The sequence below is a fragment of the Chrysochloris asiatica genome, unplaced genomic scaffold, assembly GCF_000296735.1.
Source record: "Chrysochloris asiatica unplaced genomic scaffold, ChrAsi1.0 scaffold00001, whole genome shotgun sequence".
In the NCBI taxonomy this organism is placed as follows: domain Eukaryota; kingdom Metazoa; phylum Chordata; class Mammalia; order Afrosoricida; family Chrysochloridae; genus Chrysochloris; species Chrysochloris asiatica.
In genome coordinates this window covers 1803635-1831130 of record NW_006408519.1, presented here as the reverse complement: position 1 = coordinate 1831130, position 27496 = coordinate 1803635, and the positions used below count along the sequence as shown (strand labels likewise).

Genomic DNA, 27496 nt, shown 5'->3' with positions numbered 1-27496 from the left:
CATTCCAAAAAGAGATGACCCAATGAAATGTATACATCATCAGACAGTAACATTAATATCACATGCAAGTAAAATTTTGCTAAAGATAATTACAGAAAACAGCTGCAAAAGAACGGTTGACAGGGGGTTCAGATAAGGATGCGGAACTAGGGATATCATTGCTGACTTTAGATGGATCTTGGCTGAAAGCAGAGAATAACAGAAATATGTTTACCTGTGCTTTTTTTGACTATGTAAAGGCTTTAAACTGCATGGATTATGGCAACCTCTGGACAACATTATGTAGAATGAGTATTCCGGAACATTTAATTACACTCATGACAAACCTGTGCATAGACCAGGAGGCAGCAGTTCGAAAAGAACATGGGACACTGAATTGTTTACAGTCAGGAAAGGTGTGTGCCAGGGCTGTTTTCTTATACCATACTTATTCAGTCTGTATGCTGAGCCAGTAATCTGATAAACTGGATTACAGGAAGATTCATTAATGATCTGTGATATGCAGTTGATATAGCTTTTCTTGCTGAAAGCAAAGAGGACTTAAAGTATTTACTGATGAAGATCAGAGACCACAGCCTATGGTATGGGTTGTACCTCAATATAAAGAAGAGTAAAATCTTCACCACTGGACCAATAAATGCCATCCATATAAATGGAGAGAAGATTGAAATTGTCAGAGACTTTATTTTGCTCAGATCAACCATCATCACTCATGGAAGCAGCAGTCAAGAAATCACGTGATATATTGCATTAGGAAGACCAATTGCATAAGACCTCTTTAAGTGTTCAAGAGTAAAGATGGTGACTTTGAGGACTAAGGTGTGCTTGACACATGGTATTTTCAATAGCTTCTTATTGCATGTGAAAGTTGGACAGTGAATAAGGAAAACTATAGAAGAGTTGATGCATTGGAGTTGTGGTGTTGGAGAAGGATATTAAAAGTACCATGGATTTCCAGAAGAACAAGTCTATGATGGGAACAGTACAGCAAAATGCTCATTAGAAACCAGGATGGCCAAACTTCATGTCTCCTTTTATATAAGACATATTTTCAAGAGGGACCAGTCCCTGGAGAAAGGACATCATACGTGGTAAAGTGGAGGGTCAGTGAAAAAGAGGAAGACCCCTAACAAGATACATTGGCACAGTGGCAACAGCAGTGGGCTCAAGCATAGAAATTGTGAGGATGGTGTAGGACTGGGCAGTGTTTTGTTCTGTTGTCCAAAAGTTCAGTATGAGTGGGAACCGACTCAACAGCACCTAACAGCAACAACAATGTTGGGTTTCGTGGACTATTAAACAACTTGGCATTCCCAGTACATGTATTCTCCTGAAAGAGGGTGTATATTATTTTAATTGTGGAACATGAAAAAGACTTTTATTTGGGGGAGGGCAAGGGAAATATATTGCTAGTCTAAGCTAGATAATTTTAGTTATAACAAATTACCATGTTTTTGGTTTTAAAAATAAAAAAATATAGGTGCAAGCAGTGTTCCTGCCTTCTTTTCTGAAGATGACTCTCAATCAAATGACTCGAGTGACTCTGACAGCAGCAGTAGTCAGAGTGATGACATAGAACAGGAGACCTTTATGCTTGATGAGCCACTAGAAAGAACCACGAATAGCTCCCATGCCAATGGTGCTGCCCAAGCTCCCCGATCCATGCAGTGGGCTGTCCGCAATACCCAGCATCAGCGGGCAGCCAGCACTGCCCCTTCCAGCACATCCACACCAGCAGGCAAGTCTGACGACATTATATTTCTAAAAGTGCTTAAATACATTTTATTTTAATAATGAATGTTCATCTGGAGGACAAATTTAATTGTTTCGTAAATAGTTCCTTGTTGATTCAAAAGTTTTTCACTGTTGGCATTTTGTCCAGGGACTGCATTGTACATAGCTGGATGTCCAGTGACCTTTGTGGCCCCTGTCTATGGGATGCCAGTGTGCCCCTTCCCTGTTCACTCACCTTCTTCCCCAGTGTGGTAAACACTGAATCTGGAGGGAGAGGGGCTTTTGCACCATTGCCCCTAGTTGAGAGCACCAAATCATTCTTGTTTGTGTCACACAGACCCAGACCCCTTCCACCACTACTCTCCCACATTAATTTTGGTTTAAAAAAAGGTTTTTGTTCAACTATCACATGTTAGTAATAGATATTTTAGTTTTATACAAGTATATACAGTGTGCTGGAGAAATCCAGTAAGCAGCTGACACTCTCATTGTGCTCATCCTTCTCCCTTACAGCAAGTTCAGCGGGTTTGATTTATATTGATCCTTCAAACCTACGCCGGAGTGGTACCATCAGTACAAGTGCTGCAGCTGCAGCAGCTGCGTTGGAAGCTAGCAATGCCAGCAGCTACTTAACATCTGCAAGCAGTTTAGCCAGGGCTTATAGCATTGTCATCAGACAGATCTCGGACTTGATGGGCCTTATTCCTAAATACAATCACCTCGTATACTCTCAGATTCCAGCAGCAGTGAAATTGACTTACCAAGATGCAGTAAACTTACAGGTATGAAATCACAAGTTATCTCATTCAAATATATCTGTTGGCTGTCACTTAAGAGAATTCCAGAATAATGGGAATTAAGCTTGCGAATGTCTTAATGCTGATAGAATGCTACTATGTCAAATTTAACTTTATTTCGTAGTTTTAACTATTTTAGTTTGGTCTTCATAGAACTATGTAGAAGAAAAACTTATTCCCACTTGGAACTGGATGGTCAGTATTATGGATTCTACTGAAGCTCAGTTACGTTATGGTTCTGCATTAGCATCTGCTGGTGATCCCGGACATCCTAATCATCCTCTTCACGCTTCTCAAAATTCAGCGCGGAGAGAGAGGATGACTGCGCGAGAGGAGGCTAGTTTAAGAACGCTTGAAGGCAGACGGTAGGAAATTCTTCATGCATACATACCGTGTGTTCGAATCGGATCCTTTTTAATTGCTGTTGTGCAAGCTTTCACTGTATTTTGAAGAAGGAAGTTGGTACTTGCAGTTTAAGGTTTAAACATTTCTTTTAGAACTTTCATACAGCTAAATTGAAAGGAATTTACGATAGAAATCACTTAAAGTGTATTCTTCAATAGTTTTGAATGACTGAGCCATTCTAGTGTGGTTTTGGTTACAGTTTTCTGATGACCAATGATCTTGGCTGTCTTTTCATGTTCTCAATGCCGTTTGTATATTCAGAATCTTTACCCATTTTTTGATTGTGTTATTTCTTTTTACTGATTTGTGTGAGTTCTACATATTCTGGATACACGTTACTTATTAGATGGATGATTTGCAAAACTTTTCTCCCATTCTGTGGAGGTTTTATTCTTGTTATTTTTTTCCCTGCTCTTTTGATGGTGTCCTCTGAAGCACAAGCATTTTTAATTCGATGGCCATCCAATCTTTCTTTGATTGCTTATGCTTTTGGTTTCATTTTTCTACTACTTTAGTTATGGGGGGTGGAATGCCATTGAGCTGGTTCTGATTCACAGTGAGTCTGTATCATGTTTCTGAGCTATAAAGCTTTATGGGAGCAGAAAGCCTTATCTTTGTTCCGTGGAGCAGCTGGTAGATTTGTACTACTGAAGTTTCGGTTAGCATTCCAACACATAACCCACTACACTACCAGAGATTCTTTACTTCTTTAGGTGGTGGTTCTTAAAGTATGGGCTCCAGAACAACATCAATGGCATCGTCTGGGAAGTTTTTATAAATGCAAATTCTTGGGACTTGGCGGCAGACCTTCTGAAACTATGGGTGTGAGGCCACTTACTTTTTAACAAGCCTACCAGGTGATTCTGATGTAATCCAAAGTGTGCAAACCCTGGTTTTTAGGGATGGTACTTCTGCCTTTCTAAAGAACGCTGAGATTCTTTTCTGTTACACTATGGAAGTGTTGGTGGTTAGTCTGTACCAACTGACAGAAACCCTGTACCCTGTACAGGCTCTGAATCTTTATGGGAACAGAAACCCTCATCTTTATTCCCCAGAGCAGTTGGTGGGTTCGAACCGCTGACCTTGTGGTTAGCAGCTCCACATGTAACCCACTACACCACCAGTACCTTTGCTGTAAACATACAGGATGGTAGTCAGACGCAGTGGTTAGGCTGCTAAGTCAAGTCAGAAAGAGCTTTTTATTCAGGAATAGTCTTAGTTCCTACTTTTGCATATGTTGTGATTGTGGTAAATTTTTCTTGGTGTTCCTTTTTGTAAACATTTTCATTACCTTTTGCTCCAATAGACGTGCCACTTTGCTCAGTGCTCGTCAAGGAATGATGTCTGCTCGAGGGGACTTCCTAAATTATGCTCTCTCTTTAATGCGGTCTCACAATGATGAGCATTCTGATGTTCTTCCAGTTTTGGATGTTTGTTCATTGAAGCATGTGGCGTATGTTTTTCAAGCCCTTATATACTGGATTAAAGCAATGAATCAACAGACAACATTGGATACACCCCAACTGGAACGCAAAAGGTATCCGTACTTGCCATGAAGTTAAAGTAATGCTTGAGTGATAGAATCCCATTAGTGCACTGTCAGAGTTTGAAACGAGACTAGCATTGCAAAAAGGAACTAACTAGTACAGGAATGATTTACAGGAGAAAGTGGACTTGAATTTCCCAGTCTTAACTTTGTGACTGGGAACCATTTTTTGGTTCAATTTCATGATTGCAATACTTTGGCCTGACTGTTTTGTCACATTTGTAGTACATGTAGGCACTCAACTGTTCCTTTGTGTCACATTTGGTAGTCACAATACAATTGACTGGTCAGTCTACCATTTCCCAAATACTGTTGGAAATTGGCTAGAGACTGGCGGGACCGCATCATTGTTAGCTTGGAATTCCCTCTTGCCTTTGCTTCTGTTTTCATCGCACTCAGAAAACTCCTGTAAACTTGTCTTTTTCAAGGACACGAGAACTCTTGGAACTGGGTATTGATAATGAAGACTCAGAACACGAGAATGATGATGACACCAATCAAGGTTAGTGCGCAGAAAATCTGCTAACCTGCTTCAAGAAATGGCAGGCAGCCTCAGTATTTCCCCGCCAAGCTTTTCAGTTGTACTGTTTTCTGTCTGTATGGGAATGCCTCTTCTTTATATTCCATTTCTCTCCTTTCCTGTCCATTTCTTCCTTGTACATCCTTGCATTTCAACATAGTATTTTTCTCCTTTTCTTTCCATTGCAATTTTCTTGACTTTTTGTTTACTTTTACTCTTAATAAAGTCTTTAAAAAAAAAAAAATTTTTGTTCTAATTTATGCAAAATAGATTTTGCCAAGAAAATGAGGACTATTGATGATAACTCCCAAATAATCAAACTCTTAGCAGTTAATGAAATAAAAATGCAGAAAATACTTTCAAAAAGTCTTCATACCACTAAATTTTGGACTCATCTGTAGTTTATATGTGTCAAACTGCAGTATAAATTATAGTATAAATTATACTATAATTTCATGTGGGAATTTAAAAAGTTTTAGAAGTGAGGCTGAATGGTCTGCTTGCTTGTTTTTTTTTAATCAGTTATTACTTTTACTCAATCCAGGGAAAAAACACTGATCTATTTTTGAGAACCTGACTATAGTACTTGCCATTTTCACAACACACTCTAAGCTCTGTTAAGGAGACTAGAAGCTGGTGTGCTGACTTTAATCACACATGACTTACCCAGACTTAGTATCATAAAGGAAGCAAAAAGTTTACAAATGAACAAGTGCTTGGTTTAAGTACATTCCCATCTCCTCCTTTTGGAATCATTAGTGAGTTAGATCCTGAACTTGCTCAGGAATCTAGCTATATTCTGGGGTGACTTTCTAAAGAGATAAAAGCTATAAAGCAGTATCAAGAATTCTGTGTTGAGCAGATACTCTTTTTTAATATTCCTAATAATTAATGATTTCCCTGAAAACTAATAAGCATTTTCTCTTTTTATGTTTAGGTGCTACTTTGAATGATAAGGATGATGACTCTCTTCCTGCAGAAACTGGCCAAAACCATCCATTTTTCCGTCGTTCAGACTCTATGACGTTTCTTGGGTGTATACCTCCAAATCCATTTGAAGTGCCTCTGGCTGAAGCCATCCCCTTGGCTGATCAGCCACATCTGTTACAGGTAATTTCAACAGAACAGCCTTAAGATTTCTTTTGACTGTCTACTTCTTTTAAGTGTTCGATGTAACTAGAATATTTATCTTAAAATTCCAGCCAAATGCTAGAAAGGAGGATCTTTTTGGCCGTCCAAGTCAGGGTCTTTATTCTTCATCTGCCGGTAGTGGGAAATGCTTAATGGAGTCTACAATGGATAGGAACTGCCTTGAGGTAAGATAGTGAAAATACTTCACAACACTTTGCTAATAGTAACTGCTTGTGTCCCACTCAGTACTCAGATTTTTAAAAATGCATTGATTCATAATACTGTTTTCCCAAAACAATGAAAGTCTCAGAAATAAGCAATGGAAGTATCAGAAATCCTTGCTGTCTACTGTATTAAAAGCTTTTCAGCACTGTCATCAACGTAGGTGAGACTAACTTGGTATATATGTTAGGTCGCCTCATCCATAAAATGAAAGTTTTAATGTGTGCTTAGCTTTTTCACAGAGTTGACTATTGAAATTTACATTGCCATGTATAATGTTGACTTGAAAGTTTTATGGGCTCTCAATTTATTTGAATCAGTTAAACATCAAGTAGCATAAAAAAGTGATATCTAACATTAGTTGAATCATTCTATTCACTAGGCACTGTTTAAGTTAACTTCCATTACTGCTGGGTAGAAAGCATTGTTACCCTGATTTTATAGGTAAGAATTGAGGCTCAGAGAGATTAAGTCTAATGTTACATAATAGTTAAGTAGCAAATCTGGTATCAAATCAGGTCTGATTTGAAAAAGTAGTCACACGTTTCAAAGCAGCCATAGATGAAATTAATTGAGTAGTATTGTTTTTATCTCAAATGATAAACCAAAAACCACTGCCATTGAGTTAATTCTGATTCATAGCCACCCTGTGGTTTGTAAGGCTGTGTATCTGTACAGGAGTCCTGGTGTGACGCTGTGGGTTAATGCACCAGACTGCAAAGCTGTTTGAACTGCAAGGTCGGCGTTTCGAGCTCACCAGCTGCTCCTTGGAAACCCTATACAGAATCACTATGGGTCGGAACTGACTCGACAGCACTTCGCAACAACAACAACATCTGTACAGGAGTAGAAAGCCTCTTCTTTTTTCCAAGGAGCAGCTGGTAGGTTTGAACTGCCAACTTTGCAGTTAACAGTCCAGTGCTTATCATACATACAGTGCCATCAGGGCTTCTATCTAAGTGATAAAGGAGAATATAAGGCTGAAAATATTGAAAATGCTTATGGAATTTAAATCACCATTGATATTCTATTAAGAATTCACTCAGGCTGCTGTGGTAAATGCATTGGAATTGGAGGTCAGTCAGGGTGATCAGATAGACAGTAAATAGGCTGCATCATTATAAAAGAGTTTTCTGTGGATTATTAACCGACTTGGAAAAGAAATCTAGTTAGTCTTGCTTTTAGTATTTACCTTTTAACATAAAAACTTACAGGTTCTTCCAACTAAAATGTCGTATGCTGCCAACCTGAAAAATGTAATGAACATGCAAAATCGACAAAAAAAGGAAGGAGAAGAACAGAATGTGCTGCCAGAAGAAACAGAGAGTTCCAAACCAGGGCCATCTGCTCATGACCTTGCTGCACAATTGAAGAGTAGTTTGCTAGCGGAAATCGGATTGACTGAAAGTGAAGGGCCGCCTCTTACATCTTTCAGGTATCTGTTAATGAAAGGTGTTTTTATTGCAGAACTTTATTGTTGTTGTTGTTAAGTGCCGTCAAGTCGGTTCCGACCCATAGCGACCCTGTACAGGGTTTCCAAGGGTGTAAATCTTTATGGGAGTAGAAAGCCTCATCTTTCTCCCGCGGAGTGGCTGGTAGTTTCGAACCTCTGACTGTAAGGTTCGCAGCCCGATTCGTAACCACTACACTACCAGAGCTCCTTGCAGAACTTTATAGCTATTAAAATTCTTTTGGGGTCCTGGTATGGCGCTGTAGGATAAGCACTAGATTGCTAACTGCAAGGTTGGTGGTTCAGACTCAGCAGCTGCTCTTCAGAAGCCCTATGCACGGTCACTATGAGTCAGAACCAACTAGATGGCTCTTAGCAACAACAATTCTTTTAGGAATTTTGCATGTTTTTTAGTTTATTTATATATTAATAAATGTTATTTTATGACCTCTGTTTTCTTAGTTTATAATCAGATATATTAATATTAAGCTTGGGTTCTAAAGATTTTTTTTGTTTTGTTCCTATTTTATCATTGATGAATATTCTTTTTCCTCACTTTATGGAGAAAACGATAGCTTGTGTTTTTAGTGTTGGGCAGTTAATATGCGCTTCCCTCAGAAGAGAAGAACTTGTAGATTTGTGACTCTCACACTGACCTAGGTGTCTTTGCCAGGTTCACAGTTGATAATTCTCTTGCAAGAGGTGGGTTCTTTGCTTTCACAGTGGAAAATGTGCAAGGATATACTGTGGCTTAGTGTCACCAATGATTTTCTGAGCATTTGCCTTATGTACAGCTATATGATGTTTGGTTACGTGTTGTTGTTAAGTGCTGGTGAGTTGATTCAGACTTATAGTGATCTTTTATACGGTTTCTGAGGAGCAGCTGGTGGCTTTGAACCACCAACCTTTCGGTTAGCAACCCAGTACTTATCCTACACTACCACACTAGGATTCCATGTTGTTATTGTTAAGTACCGTCGGGTTTGTTTCATCCTATAGTGACTCTGTATAGGGTTTTTGAGGAGTGGCTGGTGATGTTGAACCGCCCACCTTGCAGTTCAGACGGCTTTGCAGTCTGGCACATTAACCCATAGCGCCACACCAGGACTCCAGAGGACTCCATAGTGTTAGATAAATGTTTCCATAGGAGGAGTTAACAGATGAGTTAACCCCTATAGGCTAGATACATTATATACAAGGGTGTGTTTCAAAAAGTTTGTGAAAAAATAGAATTGAAAGAAAATGGAAGTATTCCACAGACTTTTTGAAGCTGCCCCTCATATAATACATTGTCTAACATGGCACTGTAGGATCAGCACTGGACTAAATGTCACATGGTCGGTAGTTCACTATGAGTTGGAATTAACTTGGCAGTACTTTAACAATAACCATTAAATGCAAGACAGGTAATTGTGGGTAGGAGTGGGGTGAGATTCCCTTCAAGAGACAATGGCTGAGCTGCTGGTTAAGCTATATGGGAGCAGATAGAAGGAGCTAAGAGTTGAGGTGGGGCCAGGTAGAAAGCTGTTATTTACTCAGACCTGACTTCAGAATAGTGACTATGGGAATGGAGAGGGAACCAAGGAAGGGGAAAGAAACCCAGGGGCTTGATCACTTTAGCGAAGCAGGGAGGAGAAAAACTAAAACTTGACTTCAGATCTGTGCAGTAGGGATACGGAAATGCTAAAAAGAAGTCATTGTGGTGAAGAGGCCCTAACCGATTTAAAGCCGTGGTGAGTTTGAGTTGAGCACTGTCACAGTGAGTCTGTTTAACACAATGGAGTTGCTAGTTAGAAGCTTTGTTGACAGTTCAACCTAGAGAGGGATTTGGGAATAACCTAGATAATGATGGATATTAGATTTAAGTAAAAAGAAAGGTAAAGATAAGAGGCAGCCTGAGAACCTGGGCATATATCCGTATGTGGAGAACAGGAAGACTAAGGGAGTAAAAGGAAGAAGTTCGGCAATGAATGAGTAGCTATAGAAAAGCTCGTCAGATTGGAAAAACTCACTGTCACTAAGCTAATTCCGACTCATAGCAACCCTGTATAGGGTTTCTGAAAGTAAATCTTTGTGCTAGCCCACAGTCTCATCTTTATCCTGCACAGCACCTGGTGGCTTTGACCTGCCGACCTTTTAGTTAGCAGCTCAACACCTAACTCACAGTGCCACCAGGGTGCCTTAAAATATTGAAAGACCAAGTAAATTACTTTGATTGGCTAAACTGAGTGCGTAGTTGGAATTGGCTGAATTATTTTTTCCCTTTCCTAACCCTTTTCCAGGCCACAGTGTAGCTTCATGGGAATGGTGATTTCCCATGACATGCTGCTAGGACGCTGGCGCCTTTCTTTAGAACTGTTTGGCAGAGTGTTCATGGAAGATGTTGGAGCCGAACCTGGATCAGTACGTATATTGAGCTCTTTAGATTCTACTGTAGAGGCCTAAGAATATATTCCAGAAAATAATTCTGTCTTTGTGCCTTTTTTTGAAGATCCTAACCGAATTGGGTGGTTTTGAGGTTAAAGAATCAAAATTCCGTAGAGAAATGGAAAAACTGAGAAACCAGCAGTCAAGAGATTTATCACTAGAGGTAAAGGTATTTATATTTTCTTATATTATACATGTGGTGGTGGTAGTGGTGTGCCTTGGTGTTGGTTCCAACTCATAGCAACCCTATAGAGGCTTTCCCAGGAACAGCTGGTGTGTTTGAATTGCTAACTTTAAAGTTCAAAATGACTTTGTCCAGTGAATTAACTCACAGCACCACACCAGAATGTCAACAAATTTTTGTTAATGGACTTTGGTGGTGGTGGTGTGCTGTGGAGTCGGTTCCGACTCATAGCAACCTTTTATAGGGTTTCTGAGACTGTAAGTCTTTATGGGAACAGAATGATTCATCTTTCTCCCTTGAAACTGTTGACCTTTAGGTTAGCAGCCTGACTTGTAAGCAGTCCATTACAAGAGCTTCTCCTGTGATTATGGGTGTAGTTGTGGTGATGGTGTGCTGTGAAGTCAGTTCCAGCTCATAGTGACTGTGTAGGGTTTCCAAGGAGCAGGTGGTAGGTGGGAACTGCCCACCTTGTGGTTCATTGTCCAGTGCTGCTCCTACAGTGCCACACCAGAAGTCCTTTTATTGTTGTTGTTAAAGTGCCATCGAGTCGGTTCTGACCCATTGCAACCCTGTGTAGGGTTTCCAAGGAGTAGCTGGTAAGCTTCAACTGCCGACCTTGCAATTCAAGTGGCTTTGCAGTCTGGCACATTAACCCACAGCACCACACCAGGACTCCAGGAGTCCTTTTAGTGAGTCATATATACATGGAGTCCTGGTGTGGCGTTGTGGGTTAATGTGCTGGACTGTAAGGTCGATTTGAACCTCAAGGTCAACTGGTGAAGCTCACCAGCTGCTCCTCAGAAACCCTATACAGGGTTGTTAAGAGTCGGAACCAACTCGACGGCACTTAACAACAACAATACACACACACACATCTTGAGTTCATACTGGTGCTTCCAATTCAGATTCAAGATTTAGAATCCCAGGGTTACGTCTTTATCTTTTTTCAGTTGCTGAATATCCCAATTTCCAACACCATTCATTTGTTTGTATCCCACAGTATACAACAGTATGCCAGAATTGCAATAATACTTTCACTAACAATGATGTTTTGTTAGATTGCATTGTAGGTTTTTTGTTTTATTTTGTTTTTTCAGTCAACAGAGCATATCCAGTTAGAGCTGTACAATCAAACTATGCTTTAAAGTCACTCGAAGTAACATTGGATGCAACTAAGACCTTTGGTTTCAGTTTGCAGGGATTATTTCCTGCCTGTTTTGGTTTGGCTTTAGTTCATATAATGGAGAATATTTACAATTTTGCAAAGTCAGCCCTATAATAAGGCATATTCAGAGAAGTCTGTTTTCTTTTGTCATTGCTTTCTTTCCCCTTATCTCCATTTCCCCTCCTCCTCCAGCATACTGTATATTTTATCCACATTGATTTTCCCAGTTGTCAGTATATCACAAAGGTAATGAATGCATAGCTGCCTTACAGAGATATGTCCTATATTCCATTTATAGCTGCTTAGTACTTACTGCATGTTGTGAATGTTGCTGTTTTTTTTCAGCCAGTCCTTTGTTGGTAGACATTTGGTTTTCTTATTAGTCTTCTGTCATCCTAAATAATGGTGTGATGAGTAGTCAGTCTCGTGTGTTTTTCTCTTTTTTGATTGGGTTTTATTTTTGCAATAGATTACTAGACACAGAATTGCTGAGTCAAAGATTTATATATATGTAGGATACTGTCAGGTAACTTTCCATGGCATTTACGTATTTTTGCAGTTTCACCATCAGTATAAATAAGAATGTCTGATTTCCTGCCAACCTTTCTAGCAAAGTTTATTGTGAAATTCTTTAATAGAGTTTTGTCAACCTGATATATGAAAAATAACATCTCAATATAGCTTTGTTGTATTTTTTCTAGTATTAGTAAAGTTAAACATTAATACATTTGAGAGCCAATTATATTTCTCCTCTGAATTTTTTATATTTTTCCTATAGAATTGGTTTTTTTCCTTAAGTTTTTAGAAGTTCTTTATATGTCTCTAGATATATACACACACATTCATGAACATGTGATTTTATCTGTGACAGAAGGTACATGTATTTCCCCAGGTTGTCAATTTATTTTGACTTAACTTGCAGGATTTTCTCACCAGAAACTTTATTCATGTGTTCTTATGTCTGGTTTATCTTTACTTTGTAAGTTATTTTATCCATTTGAAATTTATTCTGTTTTCTTGTAGACTTTTTAGATCAAGTGCTGGTTAGAATTGAGTTTGACTCCATTGCTTTGGAATTACGTACTTTATAATGTTGTAGATTTGGAATGAATAAACTTCTGAAAACCCAAATTTTGTTAGTTGAATTTAAGTGGGCAAGGAAAGCTAAAATTAGATTTTTAGTTTAAAAATTGCAAGGTTGATTTCAGCATTGAATTTGGCTTTCTCTCTGTTTTAATAGGTTGACCGGGATCGAGATCTTCTAATTCAGCAGACTATGAGGCAGCTTAACAACCACTTTGGTCGCAGGTGTGCCACTACGCCAATGGCTGTCCATAGAGTAAAAGTTACATTCAAGGATGAGCCAGGAGAGGGCAGTGGTGTCGCACGAAGTTTTTACACAGCCATTGCTCAAGCATTTTTGTCAAATGAAAAATTGCCAAATCTAGATTGTATCCAAAATGCTAACAAAGGCACCCATACCAGTAAGTACTCTGCAGATAACAAATTCCATGTATATTTTTTTCATAAGATTTTTCTAAATTGATGAGTTTTTTAAATCCTGTTTAAACTACTATAATTGACAATTTTAACAGTTTGCTCTTTTATGTTCACATTTATTTTGATAAATATTTGTGCTTGTACTCTTCTCTCATCTCTGTCATTACCTGTTTTGCAAGAGAGGTTCAAGATGTGGCAATAAAAAATTCAGTGAGTAAATTGTGTTTTTTTTCCATGACACAGATGACTTGAAATACTATTCTGTAAGGCTACTTGTAATATTATTTTCAAACTTTCTGTTGTTCCTCAATGAGATACTGAGATTGCAACCAACTGTAAATCAGCTATGTCACTAACCTTCCTGTTACATTTATCAAGACTTTATTCATTTTTGTGTGGTAGCAAGAGTTTTTAAGTTTAGATCCTGGCTCAGGCTCCTTACCTCTCTGTGGACCAGCCCTTTGAGTAGCACTATGTTAAAGCGATTTTACCATTTCTGTGAGACCCTGGATCCTACCATCATTGAAGCAAAAGGCTTCTTTAGATATCCTGTTATATCGCCATTGAGGCTTTCTGTTCCTGCAAAGATTTACAACCTCAGAAACCCTGTACAGGGTCGCTGTGAGTTGGAACCCACTCGACAGCACCTAACAACAACACAAAGTTATAAAGTACAAATTTTACATATACTTGAGGAGGATTAAGGGATTAAGATACTCAGTTGTTTTAAGATTTGCAAAGTGCTGTTGTTGTGTGCTGCTGAGTTGATTCTGACTCATAGTGAGCAACCTTACAATTCTATGAGTAGAATTGCCCCATAGGATTGTCTAGGCTGTAGAAAATGGGAGCAGATAGCTGTATCTTTCCTTCTGTGGAGCCACTGGTGACTTCAAACTCCTGACCTTTGGTTAGCAGCGAAGTGCCTTAACCATTGCACCATCAGGGCTCCTTTCATAAATGCTTTAAGGAGATTATGATTGGTAGTCTATATCAAGTAGGGGTGGCTGATTGTCAGCCTTGCAGGTGGCTGGCTATAAAGGGAAAGAAAATATATAGAGAATGTAGCATTTTGCCCTGGTTAGAGCTATATTGATCTCTCATTGGAGTCTGTAAACTACCACCCAAAGGCTGAGTGAGGAAAGAGGGAGAATCCTCAAGCCTTTCATCACCTGACTTCCTATGATCCACCGCCATCTGACTCAGTGACCCTTAGATAGGGCTCGAGACGGCTAGCCAGCCTCCTCTTTGATCTGCATAGTGGCTGGTGGGTTTAAACTGCTAAATGCCTACCCTTCAAGACTGCCAGGGCTTCCTTGACTTCTTACAGTCCTGTAAAAAAGAAATTCTAAGATAAAAGTGAGCAAACTTGGGAATTCAAAGCATTTCAGCAATGTTTATTGTAAATTCTGTAGGAAAGTAATATACCCTTTGACTTTTGTGTAGGATTTCAAAAATCATAATAATGAATATTCTGGGTAGCCTATAATTCTTTAATACTCAAAACTAAGTAAAGAAAGCATTCAAAGTTTAATCATGTAAGAAATGTCACCATTATTAACAGCGGCACTAACATAGCTACATACTATTTCACAGATTTGACACGGCAACAGGGGGGAATTCAGATAACAAATATTGAGTGGAACACCTATTATGTGCCAGGTACATTCTCTATAACCACCCCCAAATCTCAACATAAAGGGTGGGATATGGATGGAGAGTGCCCATGCTAACGAAGATGCTCTCCAACTATTTACATCTTATGATTGTCTCCTTTCCTCACTGACTTTGAGAGTTAAAGTGGCTGCACTTAGGTTCATCTAAATAAGATGTGTTTCCTATTTTCTTTTAGGCTTAATGCAGAGACTACGAAACAGAGGGGAGCGAGATCGGGAAAGAGAACGAGAAAGGGAGATGAGGAGGAGTAGTGGTTTGCGAGCAGGTTCTCGGCGAGACCGGGATAGGTGAGATGATTTTATAACTTTTATTGAATAGTATCTGTTGGATAATTTGGGGGCGGTGAGATGGTATTGCAGTTTTATTTATTCCACTCAGATTCCTAATTGTCTGGAAAATTTGCTAAGTTTATGTCATACCCTCCTTAATTTATCTTAGAAGTTAAATTGTACTAAAACTATGATCTTGAAACCTCTAAATTGTTCTCCTGTTAAATGTGTTGCATTTTACTTTTGTCTAAAATGTAATTTCTGAGAATTAGGGGTGAGTCTTGCTTTTGAGTATTCAAAGATTATTGTCCTCTGAAATTCATATTTGTAGAGACCTTGTATACATTGCAAATATGTAGATTTTATCTAAGTGACAAAATCTAGCTCATCTTTATTCCCAAGCCTCACCAGTTAGGCCTTCTGCTGCCATGGAGTCCTAATTGGAGTCATCTGTATGTACAGGATTTTGACCTTCATTACTATTTGTGCTAATACTTTTACTTTGTAGTCAAGGAAAATGATTTCTACTTTCAGAGACTTTAGAAGACAGCTTTCCATCGACACTAGACCCTTCAGACCGGCCTCTGAAGGGAACCCTAGCGACGACCCTGATCCCTTGCCAGCACATAGGCAGGCTCTTGGCGAAAGGCTTTATCCACGTGTGCAAGCAATGCAACCTGTAAGTACTGTGCACTCAGCTAATGCTTAATTGGCATTTTCAAAAATTGTCGATTACTGGCAAGCCATGTAGTTTGAGACCTGTGTTTAGCCCTGCAGTGAGAAAAATGCTTAGGAGGAAAGGAAACAGTCCTAGCTAGGGTACTATTTAGCTTGACCCACCTGCCTCTAACCTTAGGTTGGGATCCTGTCCCATTTAAGTAGCAACTTCCTAATGTGCTGAAGAATTGTTTGCACGTTGTATTTATTTTTACAAAATATCATTACACATTGAAGCAGATTTCATCTACTACCAAAGTGGAGTTAGCACGCATTGCAAATATTGTACTTTACTGCTGGTAAATACTGCAGGAAATTTTAAATTTTCAGTGTTCATTCGAGGTTTATTTTTATCGCATTATATAGATAACTGGTTGGAATTTTCTTGTTTGTATAAATATATGCACATATATTTCTAGCAAAATATGAATAGTAAAGCAGAGAAAACAAATGATAATTTTTTTGAAGTATGTTGTTAAACTTAAATGCTAACATCTTTCTCACTTCTCTCCCTTTGCTTCCTTCTCTGCCCTTTGTGTCTTTCTTTTTTCCTGTCCTTAAAGAAAGATATGTGTGGAACTTAGATGAGAAACCTATGTGGAAATTGAGTATTTGAGTCTTAAAGTATTAAATCCTGTCAAAATGCTTGCCATACAGATGTGGTGTAACTGCATTTCTAAGAATGTGCTAGTCCGAAAACCGTTCATTTCTTATCAAAGTCCTCTCAGATCGATAACTAAACTTCCAGCTTAATATAATACCTTACCAGTTCATACATTTTTGTATTTCTTTTTCCAAATTTCTCATACATTTTCTATTTTTTTCATTATAAAAAGACTAGATTTTGACAAGTGGTTTTGAAGTAGGAGTCACTAATTTTTGTTTATTACTCACAGGCATTTGCAAGTAAAATCACTGGCATGCTGTTGGAATTATCCCCAGCTCAGCTGCTTCTCCTTCTAGCTAGTGAAGATTCTTTGAGAGCAAGAGTGGATGAAGCCATGGAACTCATTATTGCACATGGAAGGTAATTGCTAGTCAGTCTACAAGGTCTTTATGAATCAGAACTGACTAGATGGCACTTAACAAAAGTTGAATTTTCAGTAGACGGGGCTACCATATCATAAAACTTGTACCATAAATTACAAGACTTTTTAAGTTTTGTAAACCATGCCTTAAAATTCATGATTAAAGCATTTAAGTTCTACATGTATTAGAAAGATGAGTTTAACCAGTCACTTAGGTTTTGTGTACCAGGTTATTTAGAAAGAAGTGTTGTACACATGAAATTTCTTCGGTGGCTTCCTGGTTTTGCTTTTTAAATTCCTGTAAGTTTTTCTTTACATTTTTAATATATTTGTTTTGATACAGATTTCAATGTAATCTAATAGCTAAAGTATATCTCTTGTCCCAAGAGGACAAAAGCAAAATTAGGAAAATATGCTGTATTTTTGTGACCTTGCTGCTGCTGTCCGATACTACTGTAATATCGAATACTCTAATAACTTTGAAGTATGTGTTATGTTTTAGATACAGATTTCTTTTTATCCCTGGCATGATTTTGAATGGAGAATTTGGGTTAAATATAGTCCTTAGAGGGAAGGTTGAGCACCAGATAAGAGGGTAGGCAGATTGCTGAAAGAAATAGCCAGCCAGTACGAGGGCCTTTTGAGTAGTCCAAGGAAGAGTCTGGATAGAAACTTGTGTTCCGCCTTGATAGAAGTTACTCAGATATCTCAGAAGATATCAGCACATTGGTATAACTCACCCCTTTATAGGAAAAGTACATTTTTGATAAAAGGGTGTTTGTGACTTTATGTAAGTATTGCTGTTTAGTAGTTTTCTTTTCTATTGAATGCAGACAATGTGGCAGCTGCTATCATGTGACTAATAGTGAACATAAATTTATTAGTATTTTAGAATCACTAAAAAAGTTCTGGGGGCACAGTGGATTAAGCATTGAACTGCTAATCCAAAGTTTGAACCCCTTAGCTGTATTCTGCTTCCATAAGGATTTATTGCCCCTAAACCTTAGGCAGCAATTCCACTCTGTCCCTGGTGGGTAGTGAGTCAGAATTGGCAGTGGGTTTCTTTTGGTATTGTAATTGCTCTCTGAATCTTCTTCTGTTCTTCTACAATGACCCCCTGAGCTTCAGTTGTGTTTTAGCATCCTTAAGAAGATCACTTGTTTTGTCTTAAAATTATGAGTCTTGAATCATCTATGTTGTACCTAATTAGTGGTTTTTATGTTCTGTAATTATTTTTATGTGTGATTTTTTTTTTTTTTTTTCATTTAGGTATCCTTGCATATTTATTGTACATGTAAATGCGCTTATAAATTTGTATAAATGTAAATTAATATGTTCTTCCTCGCTAAATTCTGGAAATTTCTGCTACCTTTTACAGTGTAAAATGTTTTTTTGTTTCTTTTTAGGGAAAATGGAGCTGATAGTATCTTGGATCTTGGGTTACTGGATTCCTCAGAAAAGGTCCAGGTAAGGGATGTTAATAAGTATAAAATAAAGAAAAAGCAGAACATATAAGGAAACTGTGTCTTTATAAATAGGTGATTAATAATGGCATCATGTAAGCACAGCCTGAATAAAGCTTTAATTTGTAGATGTAGTCCATAGCACAGAAGGAGAGAGGCAGCCTAGAATCCTAGATCTCATTCCTCAAGGAAATGGTTAGTGCCCAAAATAAAAAAATGACAGCACTGATTGGGAAGACATTTTTAATGCACTGATTTATTTCAGTCTTATATTAACTGAGAACTTCCAGTTCTAAAACATATAAACTACAATCTATTCCTTCCAATAATTACAACTACATATTTTAGGAAAAATGCAAAAAGGAACTATCTAAGGAATCTGAAAAATGAACAGTAGTATGCAAAGTGAAGAAGGAAGTAATAATAAAGTCTTGGCAAACTTAATCACACAGAAGGCAAGAGCTTCTATCATCTGAACCTAAGTAGGTTGATATCTACCCCCCCAAAAAAAAAAGTAAATATAAATAATCCCTATTCTAGACAGCATTTTTATAAAATCCAACTTTTTGTGACATATAATAATCAGAATGTCCAGGATGCAATCCAGAGTTAGTTGGCATGTAAAAAAACCTGGGAAAATCTGAGCAGTTCTCAAGGAAATGGAACTGATAAGTGGTAACCCTGATATGGCCAACTTGTTGGAATTGTCAACCACAACAACAGTTGCTGTTGAATCGATTCTGACTTAACAGCAATGTCAGTAGATCACTAGGCTTTTCTTCCAAGGGGGGCCTGTTGGTTGCTTGCTTGCACCACTCACGAATTTAAGACAAAACTATCTGATGCTCTATGAGATAAAGGTGAATACATTAAAATAAAGTGAAAGATACAAGCTTTCAGCAGAAAATACAAACATTAAAGAAAGAACCAAGTGAAATTTTTAGAATTACAATCCAACAAGGGGGAAAAAAATCTTAGAATGGATCGGTAACTGAGTGAAGGTGACAGAGGAAAGGATCACACAACTTGAAAATGTTGTTGCTGTTATGTGCCGTGGAGTCAGTTCCGACTCATAGCGACCCCGTACAGGGTTTCCGAGGATGTATGTAAATCTTTACGGTAGCAGAAAGCTTCATCTTTCTCCTGCAGAACAGCTGGTAGTTTCGAACTGCTGACCTTGTGGTTCACAGCCCGATTCGTAACCGCTATGCTACCAGAGCTTCTTTATTGACTCTGTATACTGAGCAAATAATCTGAAAAACTGGATTATATGAAGAATGTTGCCAGGGTTGAAGACTCATTATGCTGATGATACAGTCTTGTTTGTTGAAATCGAAGAGGACTTAAAATAGATCAGTAGAAATTATCCAGTTTGAAGAACAGAGTGAGAAGAAATGTTAACAAACACAAAAGAAAACAATTTCAGGGACCTCTGGGATCACATCAGATCACGCCATCGGAATCTCCAGAAAAAGAAGAAAGGGCCTAGTACAGAAAAAAATATATGAAGAACTAATGACTGAAAATTTCTCAGATTTGTTGAAAGACAAGTTAACAGATTCAAGAAGACCAGCAAACTCCAAACAGGGTTAAAACTATGTCTAAGTACATGATAATCAGATTGCTGTTAAATGAAGTAAAGAATAATTCTTAATAGCAGTCAAAGAATAGCAATGCATTACATATAGGGAAACAGTGATTTGAGAGACAGAGACTATCTTATCATAAACCATAGAAGCTAGCAGACAATGGAACAAAATCCTTTAAGTGAATTGTCAATGTAGAAATCGGTATTCAGTGAAAATATTTTTCAGGAATGATGGTGAAAGAAGATACTTGAGGTTCATATTAAGTTATTTAAACAGAGAAGTAAAGATTTTATAGATATAAACCTTATGTATTACAATCCTGAAAAGAATTAAAAGTGTATTTAACCTATTTAGTATTGTTATACATGGTCGCTATGACTTGAAACTGATTCAAGAACACTAACTCTTAACGTTAAAAAGTTGTTATACACATACATTTAAAGGTAGATGTTGTTCTGTCTTTCATTTTCATTTCAAATGTTTTGTTTAAATCTCAGGTCTTAATTTCTGATGCTCTCTGCTCTTAGGAAAACCGAAAGCGTCATGGTTCTAGTCGAAGTGTAGTGGATATGGATTTAGATGATACAGACGATGGTGATGATAATGCCCCCTTGTTTTACCAACCTGGAAAAAGAGGATTTTATACTCCAAGGCCTGGCAAAAATACCGAAGCAAGGTTGAATTGTTTCAGAAACATTGGCAGGTAAAATCATTGTGACCTTAATGTTTAATTAATTAATTAATTAATTTTTACAAATATCAGTTTATGAAACTTTATAGAAAATACTAATTTGTGAAATGTGTTTTTTGCTCTACTGGATAGAATTGAAACTATAGAAAGCTCATTCAAAAAATATATGCATTTCTTGTGTGTGGTGGAGTATATGTGGTCTAGAATTATTTTAAAATTTAACTCTTATTTACCTGTTTTTATTTTTAGAATTCTTGGACTTTGTCTGTTACAGAATGAACTATGTCCTATCACATTGAATAGACATGTAATTAAAGTGTTGCTTGGTAGAAAAGTAAGTGATTTTGATGAACCTGATTGCTTTTACAATTACTAAAACATTATTTTATAAAATAATAAAATGCTAGCATATTTTTCATGGCATTCACTTAATATTAAATTTTAAAGCATTATAGGCATTACAAATTATTTTCAAACATTTAGTGATATAGTCAAAGTCTCCATATACAGGGGAGATGACATAAAGTGGGGTGATACAAGTGAGTGTGGGAGTCTGAAAGACCTGGATCCTGTTGCAGACAAATCCTCTGACACCTTTGGTATATGTACCCATCTATAAAATGGTAAAGAAAGCAGCAGCATGCCTGACTCAATAAATTTACTCCATTATTAGTTCTGTAGTGGAGGTTGAAGCAGGATTGTTTTGAAAAGAGCATTCCCAACTTCAAAAAATATATGTAAGATGTATGTGAGGAACAAAAGAATGTAAGAAATTATATCGTAACTGTTTATCTCTGGGTGATAGAATTACAGGTTATTTTCTTTATGTGTTTTGATATTTTAACAGCCTGCACATTCCTTTATGTGTTTGGGGTGGGAATCCACTGGCGCTGTGGATCAGCACGGGACTGCAAACTACAAGGTCGGCAGTTCATACCCACCAGCTATTCCTTTAAAACCCTATACAGGGTCACTAGGAGTCAGAACTGACTTGACGACACTTAACGAGAACATCTATTTAAATTAATGTGGACTCTAGGAATGGCACTAGTCTGCTAACCACAAGGTCCAGCAGTTTAAACCCTCCAGCTGTTCCTCGGAAACCCTGTACAAAGTCGCTATGAGTCGGAATCGACTCGATGAGACTTATCAACAACTAGCTAAGCAGTTTTTTATGTAAAAGAATTGCCAGTGTTTCTAAAATTATTATAAAAAAATTACTCGACACAACATGAAATACTAGTCTTTTGCAGAGGTCGTATCACACATGTAATATGGATTAATGTCAAATCTAATTTTCAGTAATCAAATATGGTTTTATATTAATACAAGCATTTTATGGTTATATAAAGGTAAAGATAGATACATAACTGATAGATAGGTTTTTAACTCTGAGTTAAATATCAAGTCTCACCGTACTGTGTTTTGCTGACCTAGTACAATCATACAGAAATATAAAGGGTTCCAGCTAAAATGTTCTTGTGCAAAGAATAACTGGGCTGAAATCTCAACACCATAGAAATGTTGGTCTGTTGACTCTTTAATAAGGTTTAGTGAAAAGATCATGGAATCAAATAGATCCAGGTGTAACTAACTCAATGCTATAACCTTGGGAGAATTAACTGAATTCCTTTGTGTATTCATTCATCTTCTGTAATTATAATCTGCATTTTATGTTTACTATCACAAGTAGATAGGATGAATGTTGAGTTCAGTAGCAAATGCTCAAAATAATTGCTGTTTAATAAATTTTGTTGTGTCTTGCAGACATATTATTTTGATCTTAAGAAAGCTATTTGGTTGTTGATTTTATTTATAGATGTATATATGATACCATGGGAGAAAGTTAAGGTTTTTCTTCCTACAAAGATTTGCAGCCTGGGAAACCCTGTAGACGGTCACTGTGAATCAGAATTGACTCACCATCACTTAGCAACAACTTACATGTTAAAGCGTTTAGATAAAGATATATCTACACCTCACTATAGGCATGATTGGTGGTGTTTGAAATGGATTATCACATCACATTACAAAATGGAAGATCATTACATAACTGCCAGATTACATCATTACACGACTATCAAACAACTGAAAATCATGACCCAGCCAAGTTGACATCGCAGCCAACATTACCCTCACCTCACACTTCAGCGTTTATTATTGCATGTAGTACATTGGACATGCACAAAATCATTGGATAGTGGTGGTGGTGGTTACGTGCCATGGAGTCAGTTCTGACTCATAACGACCCTGTACAGGGTTTCCGAGGCTGTAAATCTTTATGGGAGCAGAAAGCCCTTATTTTTCTCCTGCAGAACAGCTGGTAGTTTTGAACTGCTGACCTTGCGGTTCGCAGCTCGATTCATAACCACTGCGCTACCAGAGCTCTTTAATTGGATAGTAGCTTTTTTCATTATTGCTCTAAATGCGAAATGTCAGATAAGTGAGGAGTAGGTGTGTGTATATGTGTAAATAAGTATGCTTCATAGTACTTTGAATAGAAAATATATTGTCAATCAAAGATGGCACTACCTCTTCAAAGCATTCAATACATTGTGTGGGAAATTATTCTTTATTATTATGCCTTCAAAATAGGTATAAATCTTTATCATAGATTTTAATTTGCTATCAAATTCAGTGGAGCTGTTGTTTCTTTCATAATTGAGTTTCCAATGATTACTTTCTCAGGTCAATTGGCATGATTTTGCTTTTTTTGACCCTGTTATGTATGAGAGTTTGCGGCAACTTATCCTTGCATCTCAGAGTTCAGATGCAGATGCTGTTTTCTCGGCGATGGATTTGGCATTTGCGATAGACTTGTGTAAGGAAGAGGGTGGAGGACAGGTAAGGCACATAAACAGTTACTTATCTAATCTAGGCTTCAAATATTTGCATCCATTAGCTATTCGTCAGGTATAGAATTGTTTTTCAGTTTAAAATTTTAGGAAATAGTTATATGAACTTTTATTTTATTTCTGCTTGCACAGAATTATTTTTAAATAGCACTGACTTTTTTTATAGGTTGAACTCATTCCTAATGGTGTAAATATACCAGTCACTCCCCAGAATGTGTATGAGTATGTGCGGAAGTATGCAGAGCACAGAATGTTGGTAGTTGCAGAACAGCCATTACACGTAAGTGTTTAGTAAGTGTTACTGGTTTGATGAGGCTATTTATGCTTTCCCCTGTGGTTAAATTAGCTCAGAGTGTATTTAGCTTGACAATAAAAGCAAAAGATTTTCTTTCCAAAAGAATTTTACCATGTAAATTGTACCTGAACTAGAGAATCTGAGTCAAGCTACTTAGAAAAGCCACTATAATCATCATATGGTAGCTTTGGTGAATAAAAATCTGGGAAGGATGCTAGTGGAATTGCAGTGACTACGGTTTAGGGTCCTTTGACCACTTACTCTGCTGGTGACCAGCTAGAAGACTCAGGCCATTGCACTAAGTATTTGGTTTGTTTTAGCACACGGACCCCAGCAAGATCAGTGAGGAAGAAGGGTTTGGAGGGGTTCAGATCTGGTTTCCAAAGTTCTCCCCTTGGGGGAACTGGGTGTCAGAAAGAACACACTTCTTCCTGCAACAGTGAAGTACGGCAACACATGCATGGTGTATGTTTGTGTTCAGAGAAGCCCAGTGGTTTTATAGGAGGCTCACCACTTAAGGATGGAGTGTGATGCCTCTGTAGGATAAACACTGAACTGCAAACTATAAGGCTGGCAGTTTGAACCCACCAGTGGCTCCACGGGAGACAGGAAGCTTTCTATTCCTGCAAAGATTTACAGGGTCACTATGAGTTGAAACCGACTCAATGGCACATAATAAGCACATCATTGAAACACTCTGCCTGTACAACTAACCATGGTTACTAAATTTAAAGGCGATTGTTGTTGTTAAAGTGCTATCAAGTCAGTGCTGACTCATAGTGACCCTATATAGGGATTCCAAGGAGCAGCTGGTAAGTCTGAACTGCCAGTCTTGTAGTTCAAACCAGCTGTGTGGTCCCAGTGCTTATCTTACAGTGCCACACAGAAATTTCTTATTCTCAGAAGGAAAGACGATACTCACCAGAAATCACATTGTTACACCAATAGTCTTTGTCCCAGAATTCAAGCCAGCCTTATAACCATGTTTTTCCAAATGCTAACCAAAGGGCAACTCTACTAATTGTTGTTAAGTGCCATTGAGTTGGTACCAAGTCATAATGACCCTATGCACAGCAGAACGAAATACTGCCTGATGCTGGGCCAACCTCACTACTGTTGCCACGCTTGAGTCCATCAATGCTGCCACTTGGCCAATCCATGTTGTTGGGTGGGGGTCTTGCCTCTTTTTCTCTGACCCTCCACCCTACCAAACATGATATCCTTCTCCAGCGACTGGTCACTCCTGACAATATGTCCGAAGTATGAGAGACGAAGTTTGGCCATCTTGGCCTCCAAGGAGCACTCTGGCTGCTCTTCATCCAACACAGATCTGTTGGTTCTTTTGGCAGCCCATGGTACTTTCAATATTCTCCTCCAACACCATATCTCAAAAGCATCAATTCTTCTTTGGTCTTCCTTATTCATTGTCCAACTTTCACATGCATATGAGGTTATTAAAAACACTATGGCTTGGGTCAGGCGCACCTTAGTCCTCAAGCTGACAGCTTTGCTTTCTAAAGTACAACATTAGGACTGCTATGTTAACTCTTTCTCATTCTAGGATAATATTTTTATTTTAGTCTCTCTTTTTGTAAAATACAGAAACCTTTATTCAACAAAAGCATCAAAATGTGAAGCTATTGTTTCTTGATACATCATCTATCTAGATCTAGTCCTTTAAAAAGTTTTTTATATCTTCCCCTTCATTCAGCCAAGTTAACATGTGGCACTGTAGGATCAGCACTTGACTGCTAACCACAGATTGTCAGTTCAAACTCACCAGTGGCTCCTTGGAAACCCTATAATCTCACCAGTAGTATATGAGGGTTCCAAGTTAATATATTATGTAGATTCAGGACTCCAGTGTCAAATGTTCCTGCTTTTTATACTGGGACAAATTGTGCAGGCGCTTAGAAAGCTCCATTACTTTCTAGTTGTATGATGTTAGCCAATTACTTGATTGCTTTATGATGGGGTTCCCTAACTTTTGAAGCTATTATTTATTTGAATATTGAACTTGTTATTAACAAAAAATATTTAAGTTACTTCCATTAACTGCTGGCATAATAGTTAACTTTTCAATCTGTACCTTTTTTTTTTTCCTCCTCTATGAGAGGAAGATGAGGCTTTTTTTTTCCAGTGAAGATTTAAAGCCTCAGGAACCCTATACATGGCACTTCACAACAGCCAACCTTTCTTTTGAATCTGTTAGTCAGAAATTCAAGTTATAGGACTTATTTTGTTCTCATTTTTAATATTAATAGTGCTGAATGGTGTAGCACTGTAGGCTAAACAATTTGAACTGCAAGGTGGCAGTTGAAACCCACCAGCTGCTCCTCTAAAACCCTACACAGGTTCTGTATGAGTTGGAGGAGGCTCGACAACACTTAACAACAACAATAACAAATGGAAAATAAAGAATAATAATAAGAAGATGGATTTTTTTTTTTTTTTTTACGTTCCTTAGGCAATGAGAAAAGGTCTGCTGGATGTGCTTCCCAAAAATTCGTTAGAAGATCTAACAGCAGAAGATTTTAGACTTTTGGTAAATGGCTGTGGTGAAGTTAATGTACAAATGCTGATTAGTTTCACCTCTTTCAATGATGAATCAGGTATGAGATTTTTTAAATGTTTGCTTAAATAATAAGTAAGGAATAGAGATAGTTTGGATAGTCAGCATTTTCTGAGTTTTTTGTCCTAAAATATACAGTGCTTGAAAATGCCATATTAGTCAGGTATTTCTTTTTTAAAATTTATTTTTAAAGTTATGATTTGAACTAAATTATATTTTGGTAGCTTATCATTAGATTGTTATTAATATTTTATTTACTCCTTAAGTTTTCTAAGTTTTGTAAAATACCTTTAATTATAAATATACGTATAAATAATTTGTAGTGAATAATCATGTAAAGAGATTTTTATACAAGGAAACTTCAAAGAGTTTGTGAAAAAATGGAATGAAAAGATAATGACATTTTTCTATGAGCCTTTGGAAGCCTCTTTATATATGAAATAGGAAAATATAATCTACTGGTATTTCCCAATTCATGTTTCTTAAACTCCCTAATTAATAATTCTGAGTGATGTTTGCTTTGTAGAAGTGGACCCCAAACACTTAAAAAGACAAAACACCACACAAAAACAGATGGAAGAATCTAGGGAGAACAAAGAGATAGTGAGAATCCTCTTAGAATAACCAGAATAACAGTTACCTGCAGTGCTTCCGTTTTTGAAAGTCCTGTAGGCTAAGAATAGACTACGTAGCTGAAACCGTGCAGCGATAGGTCCCTGTCTGTGCATCTTTTCATGGGAGTATCATGCCTATTGTTGTTGTTAAGATTATTGCAGACATGAAGATAGCTTCCCTCCGCCAACACCTCTTCTTTTTGCCTCTTTTGCAAGTAGTTTCAACCAGATTATAGTATGTTAAATTGAGATAAATTTTCATGTTTTTCCTTCAGGCTGGGCAAGTATATATTGGTGGGTGTTAACAATAATAGCGTAGTGGTTACGAATCGGGCTGCGAACCTTAAGGTCAGCGGTTCGAAACTATCAGCCGCTCCGCGGGAGAAAGATGAGGCTTTCTACTCCCGTAAAGATTTACACCCTCGGAAACCCTGTACAGGGTCGCTATGGGTCGGAATCGACTCGACGGCACTTAACAACAACAACAATAACTTTATCTTTTATTCTGAAAATATAATATCGATACAGCTACTGAATTTATATTCCTCATTTTCAGGAGAAAATGCTGAGAAACTCTTGCAGTTCAAACGTTGGTTTTGGTCAATAGTAGAGAAGATGAGCATGACAGAGCGACAAGATCTTGTAAGT

At 37.7% G+C, this 27496-nt stretch overlaps 1 protein-coding gene across 1 annotated transcript in view; it reads left to right on the top strand.

Annotated features, from left to right (window-relative positions):
• UBR5 (ubiquitin protein ligase E3 component n-recognin 5) overlaps positions 1–27496 on the top strand; it is a 173698-nt gene that overhangs the window by 140855 nt on the left and 5347 nt on the right. The window contains exons 38-58 of the mRNA XM_006830617.1: positions 1481–1738; positions 2248–2516; positions 2685–2896; positions 4243–4473; positions 4911–4984; positions 5940–6112; positions 6205–6318; positions 7570–7790; positions 10088–10208; positions 10297–10395; positions 12822–13065; positions 14931–15042; positions 15559–15703; positions 16638–16768; positions 18176–18236; positions 20349–20524; positions 20762–20846; positions 23201–23356; positions 23534–23647; positions 26130–26274; positions 27405–27490. Coding sequence (XP_006830680.1) covers positions 1481–1738; positions 2248–2516; positions 2685–2896; positions 4243–4473; positions 4911–4984; positions 5940–6112; positions 6205–6318; positions 7570–7790; positions 10088–10208; positions 10297–10395; positions 12822–13065; positions 14931–15042; positions 15559–15703; positions 16638–16768; positions 18176–18236; positions 20349–20524; positions 20762–20846; positions 23201–23356; positions 23534–23647; positions 26130–26274; positions 27405–27490 — 3227 coding nt within the window. The remainder of the gene's footprint in view (positions 1–1480; positions 1739–2247; positions 2517–2684; positions 2897–4242; positions 4474–4910; positions 4985–5939; positions 6113–6204; positions 6319–7569; positions 7791–10087; positions 10209–10296; positions 10396–12821; positions 13066–14930; positions 15043–15558; positions 15704–16637; positions 16769–18175; positions 18237–20348; positions 20525–20761; positions 20847–23200; positions 23357–23533; positions 23648–26129; positions 26275–27404; positions 27491–27496) is intronic.